At 42.7% G+C, this 18068-nt stretch overlaps 1 protein-coding gene across 1 annotated transcript in view; it reads right to left on the minus strand.

The window, feature by feature from the left end:
* Positions 1-14396: 14396 nt before the first annotated feature.
* LOC126259812 (ras-related protein Rab-24-like) overlaps positions 14397-18068 on the minus strand; it is a 47240-nt gene continuing 43568 nt past the window's right edge. The window contains exon 5 of the mRNA XM_049956851.1: positions 14397-14754. Coding sequence (XP_049812808.1) covers positions 14642-14754 — 113 coding nt within the window. The 3' untranslated portion in view covers positions 14397-14641. The remainder of the gene's footprint in view (positions 14755-18068) is intronic.

Below are 18068 nucleotides of genomic sequence, written 5' to 3' on the forward strand. Positions count from 1 at the left end.
AATTTTTCCTGAGGGCATGCAGATTTACTGTATGGTGAAATGATGATGGTGTACTCTTGGGTAAAATATTCTGGAGGTAAAATAGTCCCCCATTCGGATCTCCAGGCGGGGACTACTCAAGGGGACGTCGTTATCAGGAGAAAGAAAACTGGCGTTCTACGGATCAGAGCGTGGAATGTCGGATCCCTTAATTGGGCAGGTAGGTTAGAAAATTTAAAAAGGGAAATGGATAGGTTGAAGTTAGATATAGTGGGAATTAGTGAAGTTTGGTGGCAGGAGGAACAATACTTTTGGTCAGGTGAATACAGGGTTATAAATACAAAATCAAATAGGGGTAATGCAGGAGTAGGTTTAATCATGAATGAAAAAAATAGGAGTGCGGGTAAGCTACTACAAACAGCATAGTAAACACATTACTGTGGCCAAGATAGACACAAAGCCCATGCCTACTACAGTAGTACAAGTTTATATGCCAACTAGCTCTGCAGATGATGAAGTACCTGATGAAATGTATGATGAGATAAAATAAATTATTCATGTAGTGAAGGGAGACGAAAATTTAATAGTTATGGGTGACTGGAATTCGAGAGTAGGAACAGGGAGAGAAGGAAACATAGTGGGTGAATATGGATTGGGGAGAAGAAATGAAAGAGGAAGCCGCCTGGTAGAATTTTGCACAGAGCATAACTTAACCATAGTTAACACCTTGGTTCAAGAGTCATTAAAGAAGGTTGTATACATGGAAGAATCCTGCAGATACTAGAAGGTATCAGATGATTATATAATGGTAAGACAGAGATTTAGGAACCAGGTTTTAAATTCTAAGACATGTCCAGGGGCAGATGTGGACTCTGACCACAATCTATTGGTTATGAACTGTAGATTAAAACTGAAGAAACTACTAAAAGGTGGGATTTTAAGGAGATGGGACCTGGATAAACTGAAAGAACCAGAGGTTGTACAGAGTTTCAGGGAGAGCATAAGGGAACAATTGACAGGAATGGGGGAAAGAAATACAGTAGAAGAAGAATGGGTAGCTCTGAGGGATGAAGTAGTGAAGGCAGCAGAGGATCAAGTAGGTAAAAAGACGAGGACTAGTAGAACCCCTGGGTAACAGAAGAAATATTGAATTTAATTGATGAAAGGAGAAAATATAAAAATGCAGTCAATGAAAGAGGCAAAAAGGAATACGAATGTCTCAAAACTGAGATCGACAGGAAGTGCAAAATTGCTAAGAAGGGATGGCTAGAGGGCAAATGTAAGGATGTAGAGGCTTATCTCACTAGGGGTAAGATAGATACTGCCTACAGGAAAATTAGAGACCTTTGGCGAAAAGAGAGCCACTTGTATGAATGTCAAGAGCTCAGATGGAAACCCAGTTCTAAGCAAAGAAGGGAAAGCAGAAAGGTGGAAGGAGTATATAGAGGGTCTATACAAGGGTGATGTACTTGAGGACAATATTATGGAAATGGAAGAGGATGTAGATGAAGATGAAATGGGAGATACAATACTGTGTGAAGAGTTTGACAGAGCACTGAAAGACCTGAGTCTAAACAAGGCCCAGGGAGTAGACAACATTCCATTGGAACTATTGACAGCCTTGGGAGAGCCAGTCCTGACAAAACTCTACCATCTGGCGAGTAAGATGTATGAGACAGGCGAAATACCCTCAGACTTCAAGAAGAATATAATAATTCCAATCCCAAAGAAATCAGGTGTTGACAGTTGTGAAAATTACCAAACTATCAGTTTAATAAGTCACAGCTGCAAAATACTAACGCGAATTCTTTACAGGCGAATGGAAAAACTGGTAGAAGCCGACCTCGGCGAAGATCAGTTTGGATTCCGCAGAAATGTTGGAACATGTGAGGCAATACTGATCCTACGACTTATCTTAGAAAATAGATTAAGGAAAGGCAAACCTACATTTCTAGCATTTGTAGACTTAGAGAAAACTTTTGACAATGTTGACTGGAATACTCTTTTTCAAATTCTAAAGGTGGCAGGGGTAAAATACAGGAAGCGAAATGCTATTTACAATTTGTACAGAAACCAGATGGCAGTTATAAGAGTCAAGGGGCATGAGAGGGAAGAAGCGGTTGGGAAGGGAGTGAGACAGGGTTGTAGCCTGTCCCTGATGTTATTCAATCTGTATATTGAGCAAGCAATAAAGGAAACAAAAGAAAAATTCGGAATAGGTATTAAAGTCCATGGAGAAGAAATAAAAACGTTGAGGTTCGCCGATGACATTGTAATTCTGTCAGAGACAGCAAAGGACTTGGAAGAGCAGTTGAATGGAATGGACATTGTCTTGAAAGGAGAATATAAGATGAACATCAACAAAAGCAAAACGAGGATAATGGAATGTAGTCAAATTAAATCGGGTGATGCTGAGGGAATTAGATTAGGAAATGAGACACTTAAAGTAGTAAAAGAGTTTTGCTATTTGGGGAGCAAAATAACTGATGATGGTCGAAGCAGAGAGGATATAAAATGTAGACTGGCAATGGCAAGGAAAGCGTTTCTGAAGAAGAGAAATTTGTTAACATCGAGTATAGATTTAAGTGTGAGGAAGTCGTTTCTGAAAGTATTTGTATGGAGTGTAGCCATGTATGGAAGTGAAACATGGACGATAAATAGTTTGGACAAGAAGAGAATAGAAGCTTTTGGAATGTGGTGCTACAGAAGAATGCTGAAGATTAGATGGGTAGATCACATAACCAATGAGGAGGTATTGAATAGAGTTGGGGAGAAGAGGAGTTTGTGGCACAACTTGACAAGAAGAAGGGATCGGTTGGTAGGACATGTTCTGAGGCATCAAGGAATCACAAATTTAGCATTAGAGGGCAGTGTGGAGGGTAAAAATCACATAGGGAGACCAAGAGATGAATACACTAAGCAGAGTCAGAAGGTTGTAGGTTGCATTGAGTACTGAGAGATGAAGAAGCTTGCACAGGATAGAGTAGCATGGAGAGCTGCATCAAACCAGTCTCAGGACTGAAGACAATAACAACAACAACAATGAAAATTCCTGTTTTTTCAGTCCTTTCACACAGGTCGCCATATTCTAACATTGTGTCAACTTAAAGTGTGAATGTGGTTCTGGGTTATGTTGATTTATTTCCGCAAACCACATTCCACTTCTTTACGAGATGACTTACTTGGGGTTTGCAGCACTCTTCTCTACTGGATAGCCGGCTGCTGGAAACACCAGTGAAATAAGTAGCCATATAAACTTTACGTTTCGTCAACCAACGAGTATTTGACTTTCAAGCACAATAAAAATTCTCACTTTCAACATAATATGTAACTTTAATAAGTTTCTCATACAGTCTTATGTTAGAAACAAATTGATTTACATTCGAAAAAAAGTCTGCTTAGACACCATGACTTTCAGAAAGAGAGACTGAAATAATGTCCTGCCTCTCACAAGGCTGAGTCAAGAGTGTACAAGAGTACTTTTTCAACTGTTCTTGTTTCACATAACTATAGTCAATGGCACAATAAGCACAGAGCTGCGTATAGATTCCATGGTTCTTCCTTACACAATCAATCACTGACACATTTATGGATTGTCCAACAGGTTCTTGTCGGTCCCGTTCGACCGCCATGTCTACTTTCTTCCCATGACTGATTTTAATCCTGCACACACAAATGTGACGTGCAGTAGGTAGGATTTTACCATCCCACACTCATATCTAGAATATCATGTGTTCGAGACAGTAGAAGGTTGAGTGGTTCTAGAATTTACACAGAAATTCTCGAACCACTACACGGTTTTGCTGCAGGATGGCGTTTCACCTTACATTGCTCATGAAGTTCCTCTGTTACTCTGTACCACATTTGGAGAAAACCAAATCATTAACCAATTGTTCCAAACTGTGTGGTAGGCAAGGTCACCATTTTTAACCAGTTTGTTTGTTTTGTTTTAGGGCGTAAAAATAACTAGGGTCATACATGCCCATGTCAAAACTATAGAACACAAAGACAGAGAGGAGTTAAAAATCAATCCCAATCAATCTAAGAGAAGACAGCTAAAACAGGTATGTGGAGTAAGGTCTATAAAATACACAATAAAGATACGGAGGTCCAGAACTAAAATTTAAGTGGCCTTCACCGTATTAGTACAACAGATAAAAAGTAAAATGCATTCGACAGCTCACACATCATTTGCTAAAATGGCCGATAACTCAGACAGCAAACCCACACGGGAACATAAATGGTTAAAAACTGGGAATTCTGTCAGGAAATGCCAGACAGTGAAAACTTGGGTGCAATGTATGCAAAGTGATGGGGGAGCACCACTTAACAAATGACGATGGCTAGAAAGGTAGTGTCCAGTATGCAATGTAGTTAAAATAACATCTCAGAGCAGGAGGGCTGAGAGGAGGTCACCCAAGCCACTGGGAGAGGCTTAATAACCTGGAGCTTATTCCCATGAAGGGAGGACCAGTGGTGATGCCAAAGTAACACCACCTCCTGACAGATGGCAACACAGAGATCGTTGGAGGGATTATAAGAACTAGTGGGCTGAGGTACGAGGACTCCAGCCTCGGCAGCAGGGTCAGCAGCCTTGGTTCCTGTCAGACCAAAATGACCAGGAACCCACATAAACAGTGCAGTGGCTCCATCGAGATTGAGCAAGTGACAGTTTTCCTGGACCTGTTGCACTAAGGGATGGGCTGATAACACTAGCTTGGTAGTAAAGGATGTTGTGTGCAACATTAGCTGTTTCAAATAATGCAGTACATGACCTCAGTTCATATCTTGTAGAAAATAAACTAACGTTAAATCACAGCAAGACTCAGTTTTTACAGTCTGTAACACGCAATTCAACAACACCTGGCATTTTAATTTCACATAACGGGCATATGATAAGTGAAACTGAACAGTTCAAATTTCTAGGTGTTCAGATAGATAGTAAGCTGTCGCAGAAAGCCCATGTTCAGGATCTTGTTCAAAGACTTAATACTGCCATTTTTACTATTCGAACAGTATCATAAGTGAGCGATACTTCCACACGAAAATAAGTCTACTTTGCTTATTTTCATTCGCTTATGTCGTATGGTATTATATTTTGGGGTAATTCTTCCCATTCTACAAGGATATTTTTGGCTCAGAAACAGGCGGTTCGGGCAATAAGTGGTGCGAGTTCACGAACCTCTTGACGACCTCTGTTCACGAGTCTGTATTATGACATTGGCCTCTCAATATGTATATTCCTTATTGCCGTTTCTTGTTACCAATATTAGTTTATTCCCAGGAATAAGCAGCTTTCACTCTGTTAATACTCAGCAGAAATCAAACCTGCATTTGGATCAGACTTCCTTGACTCTAGTGCGAAAAGGTGTGCAGTATACTGCTGCATCCATTTTCAATAAGCTGCCACTCAAATTCAAAAATCTCAGCAGTAATCCACACATTTTCAAATCGAAACTGAAGAGTTTCCTCATTGGTCACTCCTATTCTGTCTCTGGTCAAACTTCTGGAGCAATATTTAGTGATCAACACAATCAAATGCCATAGTTAAATCAAAAAATATGTCAAGTGTTCAAAACTTTTTGTTTAGCCCATCCAGTACCTCACATAGAAAAGAGAATATAGCATTTCTCAGTTGTTAAACGACTTCTAAAGCTGAACTGTACATTTGACAGCAAATAGTATGATATAAAAGGATCAATTATCCTTACATACACAGCCTTTTCGATATCTTTCGCAAACACTAATGGCATAGAAATAGGTCTCAAATTATCTACATTATCCCTTTCTCCCTTTTTATAAAGTGGCTTTTCTACTGAGTACTTTAATCGCTCACGAAACAGACCATTCCTGAAGGAAAAATTACAAATATGGCTAAATACTGTGCTAATATGTGCAGCACAGGACTTTAACATTCTGCTAGACACTCCATCATATCCATGAGATTCATTAGTCTTCAGTGATTTAATTATTGACTCAAACTCTCCCTTGTCTGTATCACAGATAAGTATTTCAGACATCAGTCTCACAGAGGCATTTGCCAAGAAAGTTGTATGATTTCCTGTAGAAACAAAATTTTTATTTAATTCATCAGCAAAGCTTAGAAAATGATTGGTAAATACTGTACATATATCTGATTTATCAGTAACAGAAGTATTTTTACTGTGAACGAGATACTGGCAGAAGTAAAGCTGTGAGGACGGGGCGTGAGTCGTGCTTGGGTAGCTCAGGTGGTAGAGCACTTGCCCGCAAAAGGCAAAGGTCCCGAGTTCGAATCTCGGTCCAACACACAGTTTTAATCTGCCAGGAAGTTTCATATCAGCACACACTCCGCTGCAGAGAGAGAATCTCATTCTCGATACATCCCCCAGGCTGTGGCTAAGCCATGTCTCCGCATTACCCTTTCTTTCAGGAGTGCTAGTTCTGCAAGGTTCGCAGGACAGCTTCTGTAAAGTTCGGAAGGTAGGAGACGAGGTACTGGCAGAAGTAAAGCTATGAGGACGGGGCGTGAGTCATGCTTGGGTGGCTCAGGTGGTAGAGCACATAACCCGCAAAAGGCAAAAGTTACGAGTTCGAGTCTTGGTCCGGCACACAGTTTTAATCTGCCGAAAAGTTTCATATCAGCGCACACTTCGCTGCAGAGTGAAAATCTCATTCTGGAAATATCCCCCAGGCTGTTTCTAAGCCGTGTATCCACAATATCTTATCTTTCAATACTACTAGTTCTGCAAGATTCGCAGGAGAGCTTCTGTAAAGTTTGGAAGGTAGGAGACGAGGTACTGGGAGAAGTAAAGCTGTGAGGACGGGGTGTGAGTCGTGCTAGGGTAGCTCAGGTGGTAGAGCACTTGTCCGCGAATGGCAAAGGTGCTGAGTTCGAGTCTCGGTCTGGCACACAGTTTTGATCTGCCAGGAAGTTTCATATCAGTGCACACTCCACTGCAGAGTGAAAATCTCATTCTGGAAACATCCCCCAGGCAGTGGCTAGGCCATGTCTCCCCAATATCATTTCTTCCAGGAGTGCTAGTTCTGCAAGGTGCGCAGGAGAGCTTCTGTAAAGTTTGGAAGGTAGGAGACGAGGTTCTAGCAGAAGTAAAGCAGTGAGGACGGGGCGTCAGACGTGCTTGGGTAGATCAGGTGGTAGAGCACTTGCCCGCGAAAGGCAAAGGTCTCGAGTTCTAGTCTCGGTCCGGCACACAGTTTTAATCTGCCAGGAAGTTTGATATCAGCGGACACTCCGCTGCAGAGAGAAAATCTCATTCTGGAAACATCCCCCAGGCTGTGGCTAAGCCATGTCTCCGCAATATCCTTTCTTTCAGGAGTGCTAGTTCTGCAAGTTTCTCAGGAGAGCTTCTGTAAAGTTTGGAAGGTAGGAGACGAGGTTCTAGCAGAAGTAAAGCAGTGAGGACGGGGCGTGAGACGGGCTTGGGTAGCTCAGGTGGTAGAGCACTTGCCCGCGAAAGGCAAAGGTCCCGAATTCGAGTCGCGGTCCGGCACACAGTTTTAATCTGCCAGGAAGTTTCATATCAGCGCACACTCCGCTGCAGAGTGAAAATCTCATTCTGGAAACATCCCCCAGGCAGTGGCTAGGCCATGTCTCCCCATTATCCTTTCTTCCAGGGGTGCTAGTTCTGCAAGGTTCGCAGGACAGCTTCTCTAAAGTTTGGAACGTAGGAGATGAGGTACTGGCAGAAGTAAAGCTGTGCGGAAGGGGCGTGAATCATGCTTGGGCAGCTCAGCTGGTAGAGCACTTGCCCACGAAAGGCTAAGGGCCCGCGTTCGTGTCTCGGTCCGGCACACAGTTTTAATCTGCCAGGAAGTTTCATATCAGCGCAGAGTGAAAATCTCATTCTGGAAACATCCCCCAGGCGGTGGCTAAGCCATGTCGCCGCAATATCCTTTCTTTCAGGAGTGGTAGTTCTGCAAGCTTCGCAGGAGAGCTTCTGTAAAGTTTGGAATGTAGGAGACGAGGTACTTGCAGAAGTAAAGCTGTGAGGACGGGGCGTGAGTTGTGCTTGGGTAGCTCAGGCGGTAGAGCACTTGCTTGCGAAAGCCAAAGGTCCCGAGTTCGACCCTCGGTCCGATACACAGTATTAATCCGCCAGGAAATTTCATATCAGTGCACACTCCGCTGCAGAGTGAAAATCTCATTCTGGAAACATCCCCCAGGCTGTTTCTAAGCCGTGTATCCACAATATCTTATGTTTCAATACTACTAGTTCTGCAAGATTCGCAGGAGAGCTTCTGTAAAGTTTGGAAGGTAGGAGACGAGGTACTAGCAGAAGTAAAGCCTAGAGGATGGGCCTTGTGTCGTTCTTGGGTAGCTCAGGTGGTAGAGCACTTGCCCGCGAAAGGCAAAGGTCCCTAGTTCGAGTCTCTGTCCGGCACACAGTTTTAATCTGCCAGGAAGTTCCATATCAGCGCACATTCTGCTGCAGAATGAAAATCTCGTTCAGTCCCTTGGTGGATTGAGGCATGCTGTGATGCAATTCATGTGCAGAGATGTGCTCTCTACATTTTTAACCATCATCCTACGATGGCAAACTGCATTCATTATAAATAGATACGAGCACAGTGTAATTGCTATCTTTGGGGTAGCAAAATCTGGCTGATTTCATTAACTAGTTCTTTCAACATTGCCACTCCCTCCTTTGTCATGTGGGTCAACCTCCGACGGCTCTCTGGGACCAAGATCCATCCCTCAATTTATGGCCTGACAGTAGCAGACGATGTCATTGTGGACCCTATTGCTATCTCCAACACCTTGGTCCGCCATTTTGCGGAAACTTTGAGCACTTCCCAGTATCACCCTGCCTTCCTCCATCAGAAACGAGTAGAGGAGGCTCGAGTGATATCCTTCTCTTCTCAGAATCGTGAGTGCTACAATTCTGCCTTTACTATGAGGGAGCTAGATCATGCTCTCAGTTCATCCCAACCCTCTGCCCCAGGGCCAGATGCTGTTCACATTCAGATGTTGCAGCACATTTCTCTTGTGGGCAAGCACTTTCTGCTTAATACATACAAAGTCATATGGGCAGAGATAGGTCAAGTTTCCCAGATGCTGGCGTCAAGCCAATGTCATACCTATACCTAAGCCGGTATGGAAAACCACCTTCCTTTTAGCTACCACCCCATCTCTCTCACCAGCTGTGTTTGCAAGGTGATGATACGTATTATTCATGGCCGGCTGGTATGGTGGCTCGAGTCTCAATTTACTAACCACTCCACAGTGTGGATTTTGAGCGCACTGTTTTTCAGATGGCCATCTCATTGCTTTCTCAACCCCTGCCATGAATGGTTTTCTGTGGAAATCCCAAACTGTGCCTGTGTTTTTCAATTTGGAGAAAGCCTATGACACCTACTGGAGGACTGGTATCCTCTGTACTCTCTACATGTGGGGCTTACGTGGCTAGCTGGCCTGTTTCCTTGAGGAATTTTTAACAGACAGGTTCCTGTGGGTTCTGCCTTGTCGGACACCTTTATCCAGGAAAACAGTTTTCCACGGACCTGTGTCATTGACTAGTGTCTTCAACAATGTCTCAATCTCTTTACTCTTGGAGCATTGACAATGGCTTTAATTTTTCCGCTGATAAAATTGTTTGTATGAATTTATGGCGGCGAATTTGATTTCTTCCACTGGCCTTAGATCTTGAGCCTGTTGCTTTTTTGTCCGTTGAAACTACAGAATTCCCGGGGGTCATGCCTGATAGGAAACTCTAATGGTCCTCCCACATGTTTTACCTGGCAGCCTGCTGTACACAGTCCCTCAATGTCCTGAATGGTACTTCCTGGGGTGCACGTCACACCACCCTCCTCCATTTGTACCAGTTCCTTGTCTGTTCGAAACTAGACCATGGGTGTTTTGTTTATGCATCTGCACATCTGTCCCTCTTACACCGTCTCAGTACTATTAACCATTTTGACTTCTGTTTGGCCATTTGCGGCTTTTTCACTAGCCTGGTTGAGAGTTTGCGCAGAAGCTGCTGACCTACCACTGTCCTACTGCTGTGAATTTCTCCTCAGCAGGTATGCATGTCATTTGTCTGCCATGGGTGGCCACCCATCCTATACTTCCTTCTTCAGTGGCACCTTTGATCACCAGTATGGAGCATGTCCCTCTTCTCTGTTACCTCCTGGAGTTAGCTATTGGCTCTTGCTCTGGGAGCTTAACTTCTCAGTCCCTGCAATTTTCCTAGTGGGTGTGAACTCTTCACCACCTTGGCTTCGTGCAACGGCCCGTGTTCATCTTGGCCTTCATTTGCTTCCTAAGGATTCTAATCCAGCCTCGCTCTGTCACCTTCAGTTTAATGACCTTAGCATGAAAATTTGCATAGTACCTTTGTGTACACTGATGGCTCTCGGACTGACCGTGGTGTCGAGTGTGTCTGTGTCATTGGCCCCGACATTTTTCGGTACCGACTTCTGGCACACTGCTCAGCATTTACAGCAGCGCTTTTTGCCTTGTATCAGGCCATGGAGTACATCCAGTGACACAAGCTTTTTAATTAGGTCATCTAAACTTATGGACTGACTTTTTTCAGGTTCATGAACAATTTTTATCTGTTATTACTTTTATGTTGTAATTTCATGTACTGATACATTCCATGACCTTTGAGAGTTGCTCCTCAATTAGGTCCTACAGAACTTGATGTGTAAATAAAAAAATAAAATAAAACACAACAACCTCCAAACCTCCCCACATTTCTTCATAGCTGACAAATCCGGTATTGCAGACCTACTACATTTGCCACACCTTCAAAAACTTCCCCCCAGCACCATACTGAACCCAGAACTAAAGGAGACCTGAAACAGTTATGAACCTTTCCACCACAAGACTTAGTGCCACAGAAGTATCAGTCTTTCCAAAGACCTTACTTTTTGCCCCAGTCCCAAATTCAATCACGAGGGACTCAAAGACCTTCTTGTTTTCTCCCTGTCCCTCCTGTCTGAACACGTTTGCCACCAACCCTCCCAATCAGACGCAACCCAAAACCTACATTGAATCCTGCCGGACTGTTCCCTTCTCCATCCAACTCTGATCCACCCGCACTACACCCAAAATCACTCCCTGTTAACATACCAGAATTTCTTAATCTCAAACCTTGCCTCATCATAATTCCCCAAATACCTCCACATGCAAGCTAACTTAACATCTTCAGAAAGAACTACAATGCACCATCTTAAACCAGTTTGTGATGTTATTAGCCTACCTGCTAAGAAAGCCTCCACCACTGTTTTGAATTGCAAGGACTACCAGGCACAAGGAGTCCAACAGCTAGCACATTAGTCCTCCAACAAACCCCACCAGTGACCTCTTTCCAGAAATCCAGCATCACAAATCTCTCCTCATATTCTTAGGCCCATTCCAAAACCTTTCCCTACAGTCCATCTCTCTCCCCGCCACTATCACTACCTGCACTCCAACTTTCTACATGCTTCTTAAAATCCAAAAAACCCAACCACCTAGAACGCCCCATTGTGACCATTTACTGTGCCCCCACAGAGAATCTCTGCTCTCACAGACAAACAACTTCTGCCTATGATATACCAACCATTTCCTCCACCGACACACTACAATTCCCATTTCTTTACCACACATTGCCCTACTTGTGAATATTGGTGCCAACTCCATTTACAGTAACACCCGTGGCCTAGTTGCTATTGAACAATAACATTCCAAATGCCCAATGGATTCCAAACCAACAAGCTCCTTCCTAGTTGCCATGAACTACTATGTCCTCACCTACAATTACTTCTCTTTTGAAGGCATTATTTACAAACAATCCAGGATAGTATGGACAGTCCCATTCCAACCCACTGATGGGCCATCTAGAGGAATCCTTCTGAAACATCCAGAATCCCAAACCATCACTTTGTTCAGATTCACTGAGAACATCTCCATGATCTCGATTGAGGGTGATGACATCATATCCACATTCCTCCGGAACCTCAACACCTTCTCTCCATTCGCTCCACCTGGTGCTCCTCAACCCAACATACTACCTTCCTAGATGTTGACCCCCACCTCTAAGATGGCTATACCAGTACCTCTGTCCATATCACACCTACCAACCACCAGCAATACCTCCAATTCAACAGCTGCACCCATTTTCCATACCAAGAGGTCCCTTCCATACAGCCTATCCACCCATGGTTGTCACATCTGCAGTGACGAGCAGTCCCCCTCTAAATACACTGGCAGTCTCATTGAGGCCTTTACAGACTGTACTTATCCCCTCAACCTTGTACAAAAACATATCTCCTGTGCCGTATCTTTCCAGTTGCCCAACACCTCCTGAAGTCTCACTGTCCGGCCATAGAGAAGCATTCCTGTTGTGACTCAGCACCATCCAGGACTGGAGCAACTGAATCACATTCTCTGTCAGGGTTTCAAATATCTCTTGTTGTGTCTTGGAATGAGGAACATCCTACCCACTATCCTTCCCACCTCTCCCACAGTGGTATTTTAGAGCCCACCCAACCTACACAATATCCTCTTCCATCCCTCCACAACACCTGCTGGCAACCCCTTGCCTATGGCTCATATCCCTGTAATAGACCTAGATGCAAGGTATGTCCCACACATCCACCACCACCACCACCACCACCATGTCTGATCACAAGCATCTATCCCACCAAAGGCAGGGCTACCTATGGAGCAAGTCATGTGATCTACAAGCAAAGCTGCAACCACTGCACTTCATTTACATGGGCATGACAACCAACAAGCTGTCTGTCCACATGAATGGCACCAACAAACTGGCCAAGAAACAGCTGGACCATCCAGTTGCTGAGCACACTGTCCATTACAATGTTTATTTTAATGACTTTCACAGCCTGTGCCATCTGGCCCTTCCTACTTACACCAGCTTTTCTGAACTGCACAGGTGGGAACTCTCCCTGCAATTTATCCTACATTCCCGTAATCATCCTGGCCTCAACCCTCGTTAGTCATTGTCCTTCACCTATCTCTCCCTTTGCTGTTCCCACTCCATGGCCTTCTATTCCTCAAACACACCCACAGTCTTCATTTCCCTCCTTTTCCACCCCCACACTGCTCTCTAACATCCTGACTGCACCTAGCTCCCACACCCTCTCTCCACATCCACATCTTCCCTGTCTGCTCCCACAAACAGCACCTTACCGTCACCCACTAGTACCCTACTCTCCTCCTCCTCCTTCCCCCACCTTGCTACCCCCATTATGTGTGGTGTGAGCCGCATTTGCGTGAAGGTGTGGGTGTATGTTATCCGTTTCAGAAGGCGGCCTTCTGGCTGAAAGTTTACATATTTAATAGCCATTTTGCTCCATGTGTGACTCAGCATCTCCGCAATATGGTGAATAGCAATCTATCCTTTTACACTGGTGTTCAAGTACTGGTGCTGTAAGGAATTGCGAATAATGTTGATTATTTTGATGTGTGTGGCTGGCAGGTACTGTCTCCAGCTGCAGTTCACGAATGTTAAGTTTGCGACTCTACAGTCTCTCGCTACGACTACCAACTTAAGTATAAATTGATAGATACATTAACTCTTCTTTGAACAGAGTGATATTTACCTCTTCTTTCTCAAAGAAGAGAAAGATGTGGTGTCTGGCTGCAAGACAAAGAATGCAGTGTAATACACATAAATAATCACATCATGTGTTCCAAAGTTTGCAGGCTATGGTGTATCCAGAGATCATTTTCAGAATGAAGTAATTTAGAAATGAAAGAAACTGCCTAGATTTCCAGAAGATACATTTTAAAAATTTTTACACAAACGTATACAGTTGCCCAACATACAAATAATTGAAAGTGAAAATTTGATATCAGCTTAAGGAAACAGAATACACACATTTGTTAATCTTTCTTTTTGTACATCTCTTTTTAGATAAGATCTATCACTTCTCATAATACCTGGAAATTTAGTTGACAAGAGGATATTGTTTTCTTTATCATTTTATTACTGCAATAGACAGCAAAAGCTCAGTGAACACATGTTAACCACATCTTCCTTGCTCAACTTGTCCTGTCTCGTGCTGAAATGAGTTTGCAACCTCATGCACCAACCCTAGTCAGTCACTGTTGGAATTATGGATATTCTTTGCATAGTGCCGTATCTCTCAAGACATCATTAGGCTGACTATTGTACTAGACTAATTTGGTACCACTACCTAATCAACACACAATTTCATTTTAAAAGCTATTTCAACTGCTATAGATAAACCACCTAATATTTCCCAAAACTGGGTGCTGCATAAGCACTATTTGTTTGGGCTGAATTCACCTACATTTTGCAGATATGCAGCTGCGAATATCTGGGGAACCAACAGAAAAATTTGTCTCAAGACTCATAGGAGATACACCCAGTAGAATCTCGATTATGACAATCATTGAAAGATGGAATAGGAATTAACAATATGGAAAAATGTTTCAAGTATAATGTGCAAAATAATTTTAATAAATATCTTTTTATAAATAACATGTGAATAACAATTGTTAAAAATACTATTTAAAGCAAAAACTTCTGAAGTACCATCCACATTACTCTCTTTTAGAACAAATATTGCATAATGCGGTACATAAAATGTCTCTTCCACATACAGTAATAAAATATATAATTTTTCACAGCCTTTATGATAAGACGGATTCTTCTGACAGAGGATTTGAAAAATTTGTTGACACTTAGGGACAACAGTTTCTTCGCTTGTTCAGTTGAGTGAGCGTAATTGTCTCCTCAATTTTATTGGGTTCCGGACTGTCTAGATAATCCTCAGCGATCATCTGAAAAAGCTTATCTGAAAATTTAAAACAGAGTGAACATATGTTAAGTATTGCCTATTAACAAAACATTAAATATAGTTACAATAATTTTTAGCTGTTGGTACAGCACATCCACTTATTAAAGAGAGACACAAAAAGTTTTTGTGGGGAACACAATTTACGAACAAGGATAGGTTACTCAACATAAATAAAAACTCGGAAAGCATTGCATAGCAACATGGGAAGTATAATTAAGGCTATATAATACCACTACCCAGTTTTTGGGTAAAATAATCATAAGATGTGAGAAAGCTGCAGGGAAACATTGCATTAGTGGGGGCAGGCCGGTATCCGCAAGTGTGGCAACATGGGTCAGAATAACATACATACAAGGCGACTGCAAAATGAGGCTCACCGAACTCAGCAGAAAACTGCACCACACAGCAGTAATAGCCACAGCAGGCAGGTCAATGGCATCACACCAGGGGATGTGTCTTCTTGTGGGTGACATGACTTAGGGTCGGGTTTCAGCAAAGCAAATGCACTTCAGAGTGGTATATACTTTAATTTTGAGGTAGAAGCATTCTGTCATCACCAGAGTCCAGCAGCATCACCATGCCGCCAAGGGCCACACCAGGCAGAGAGACAAACGGGCATTGCCAGCAGCATGACTGGGCTGCCCCTGCACCACCAGCACAAAGTTCCTAATGGACTTAGTGCCACTGCCTTGCCAACCTGCCACCCGTCCTTGCTGCCTCCAGCTCTGAGCTTATTGTGGGACTTAATGCCTCAGTGCCAGTGCACTGATTCCTAATAGAGGGCAGCAAGCTGAAGCCCACACTCTGCCATCTCCATGCACCACTGCAGCACATGCGTGCTAAGCCAAGGGACCACCATGATTCCATGCCGCCAAGAGAAATTGGATGGCGCTGATGTCATGGCTATGGCCTCTGGAGACCACTGGCCTGCCACAGGCTTTCTGCCAGCATCACAAGGCACCTATGCAGCACCCAGTGCTGAAGCCATTGCCTATGCGTCAGTGTCAGCCAGGGACAACAGAGTAAGGTTTATTTGCCCCACTCAACTGTGTAAATTGTGTATTGAATTGGAACAGTATATTCTTTACTGTCAAAAATGTTCCCATTGTGACAACTGGCCTTTCAACACCACTCACTCAACGCCCTCCCTCACTCCAAGTGCAACTGCACTCTTCAGCTATCACAAAGTGAACTACAGTTGTATTGTTACAAGGGTAGTCAAAACATTGCAAATATCAATTTACTTTATACCATGTTTTAAGTTATGTATATAGGTTTTGTTAATAGTTAGTAGCATATGGTTTGCGTATCGTAGGAGGATGCGGGACATCGTGTGACAGTCAGTACTAAGAGAACAGGTGTGCTGCTTAAGTGTATATGAGCAGTACAGAGTTCGGTTGTGTGGTATTTGTGAGCCAGAAGAATGTCCATCGAAATGCATCCCATGTACGGTGACTACTGTTTATCATGGAAAACAGTGTTTAGACTGGGTATAGGAGTTTAGCAGGGAAAGGGAAACCATCAGATCGAGAGTGTCATGGCCATCTTGTGGCAGTGACAACTGAAACCACAAAAGGTATACGGAATGTATCATTATGACTTCACGTGTGCTGTAGGCTGTTCACATGAAACCATTTAACACTGTGCACAAGCAGTGCAAGTTTCATTAACTGGGTGCCCTGCATGTTGACTGCATGAACAGGGTTGTTCTGCCTTTGCAGCACCTTACTTGGTACTCTGAGGAAGTAAAGGACTTCGAGATATGAATTTATACAGGGTGGGTGATGTTCACAACTTTCAACCAAAACTGAACAACTGTCCATGGCATGGAAACATTCCATCAGACAACAGGGCTGTGCTCATCACAGTTTGGGACATGCAATGGGTCATACAGATGAAATTTCAGCCACATGGTGAGACAAAGTGTGTTGTACTGCAACACTGGGAGCTCCGACAGGCCATTCGCTACAAGTGACCTAGCCACCCAACGAAGGGAGTTTTTGTTCTTTATGACAATGCCTGACCTTACAGTGAAGCAAATGTGGTAGTTGTTATGAACACTTCATTAGAAATACTTGGAACATCCATCCTACTGTTCCAACTTAGCATCCAGTGACTCATCCATTCAGGTTCCTAAAATATTATTTGGGTTTCTATCATTTTGAAAGTGTGGTGCAGCTGAAAAGGTTACACACACACACACACACACACACACATTGGCTGTGACTGCAACCAAAACACTTATTTACTTCTGGTTATCAATAACATGTAAAGAGATGGTAGAGAGTCTAAATGTACAGGGTGCATAAGTAGAAGAGTGGAATAAATTTCAGGAAGTTACTTTATTATTGCCTCTATCCTCTTTTGCAGTTTATTGACTTAAACACACATTTATTCATATAAACATCTGAGACTGATGATGGCAAATGAAACTGGAATGTCATACCAGTCTTTTTGGTTTGTATGCCATAATGGCTTATTCTCTAATACAGAGTACAGAAAGGCACAAAATACACTGGGGTATGATTGATTTCCATGACTCTTTGAATACACTAAATCTCTCAACAATTTCATTACTTGCCAGCTTTCTCAGATATTGGTGGGGAGGGGAGGGGGGGGGGAGAAGAAAGAAAATGTTTGCTTGGAAATGCTCGTTCATCTTCGGGCTTATTCAGAATAAGCGTTTCTTCCTTGTCTTCTACAATTTCACTCTAGTGCATTTCTTCTCTATAAGAATTCTTTGAAGATTTTATTAAAACATCAAGGTGTTAAACTTTCTTCAGTGTTGCTTCTCTTTTCCTTCTGCCCAAGATTAGCACCGAGTTCCACTTAGTTGCTTTCTTCCAACCATTTTCTTCAGTGATTATCAAAATACTGCTAAGTAGCATCCATTAATGACAGAGCAGAAATCACATAACTCACTTGCACTTCATTTAACCAACTAACACAAACTATATTCAGTCGTCTGTACGAAAATCATATAGAGAGCATCTGCTACACTTTAGTATTCTAGCAACAAGCACTAGGAAAGTTTCAGGAAATATGTCTTGTTTATGAAGAGGAAAAAATAATATACACTAATATTTTCATTGGAGTTAGTTAATTAACACCATTTAAACCACTTTGTAGCAATCATCAACCGAAAAACAAAGAACTAATAAACTCCACTACTAGTATAACGAACTATTTCTTATCTTTGCTAATAATATCAAGAGTAAATGACTACATAAAACACTTATGCATTTTGCATGAACTAATTTTTCCTTGTGAGAGGGAGATTTAAATTTTAGGAATAATTTTCCATGAATATT

Source organism: Schistocerca nitens, chromosome 5, assembly GCF_023898315.1.
Source record: "Schistocerca nitens isolate TAMUIC-IGC-003100 chromosome 5, iqSchNite1.1, whole genome shotgun sequence".
In the NCBI taxonomy this organism is placed as follows: Eukaryota; Metazoa; Arthropoda; class Insecta; order Orthoptera; family Acrididae; genus Schistocerca; species Schistocerca nitens.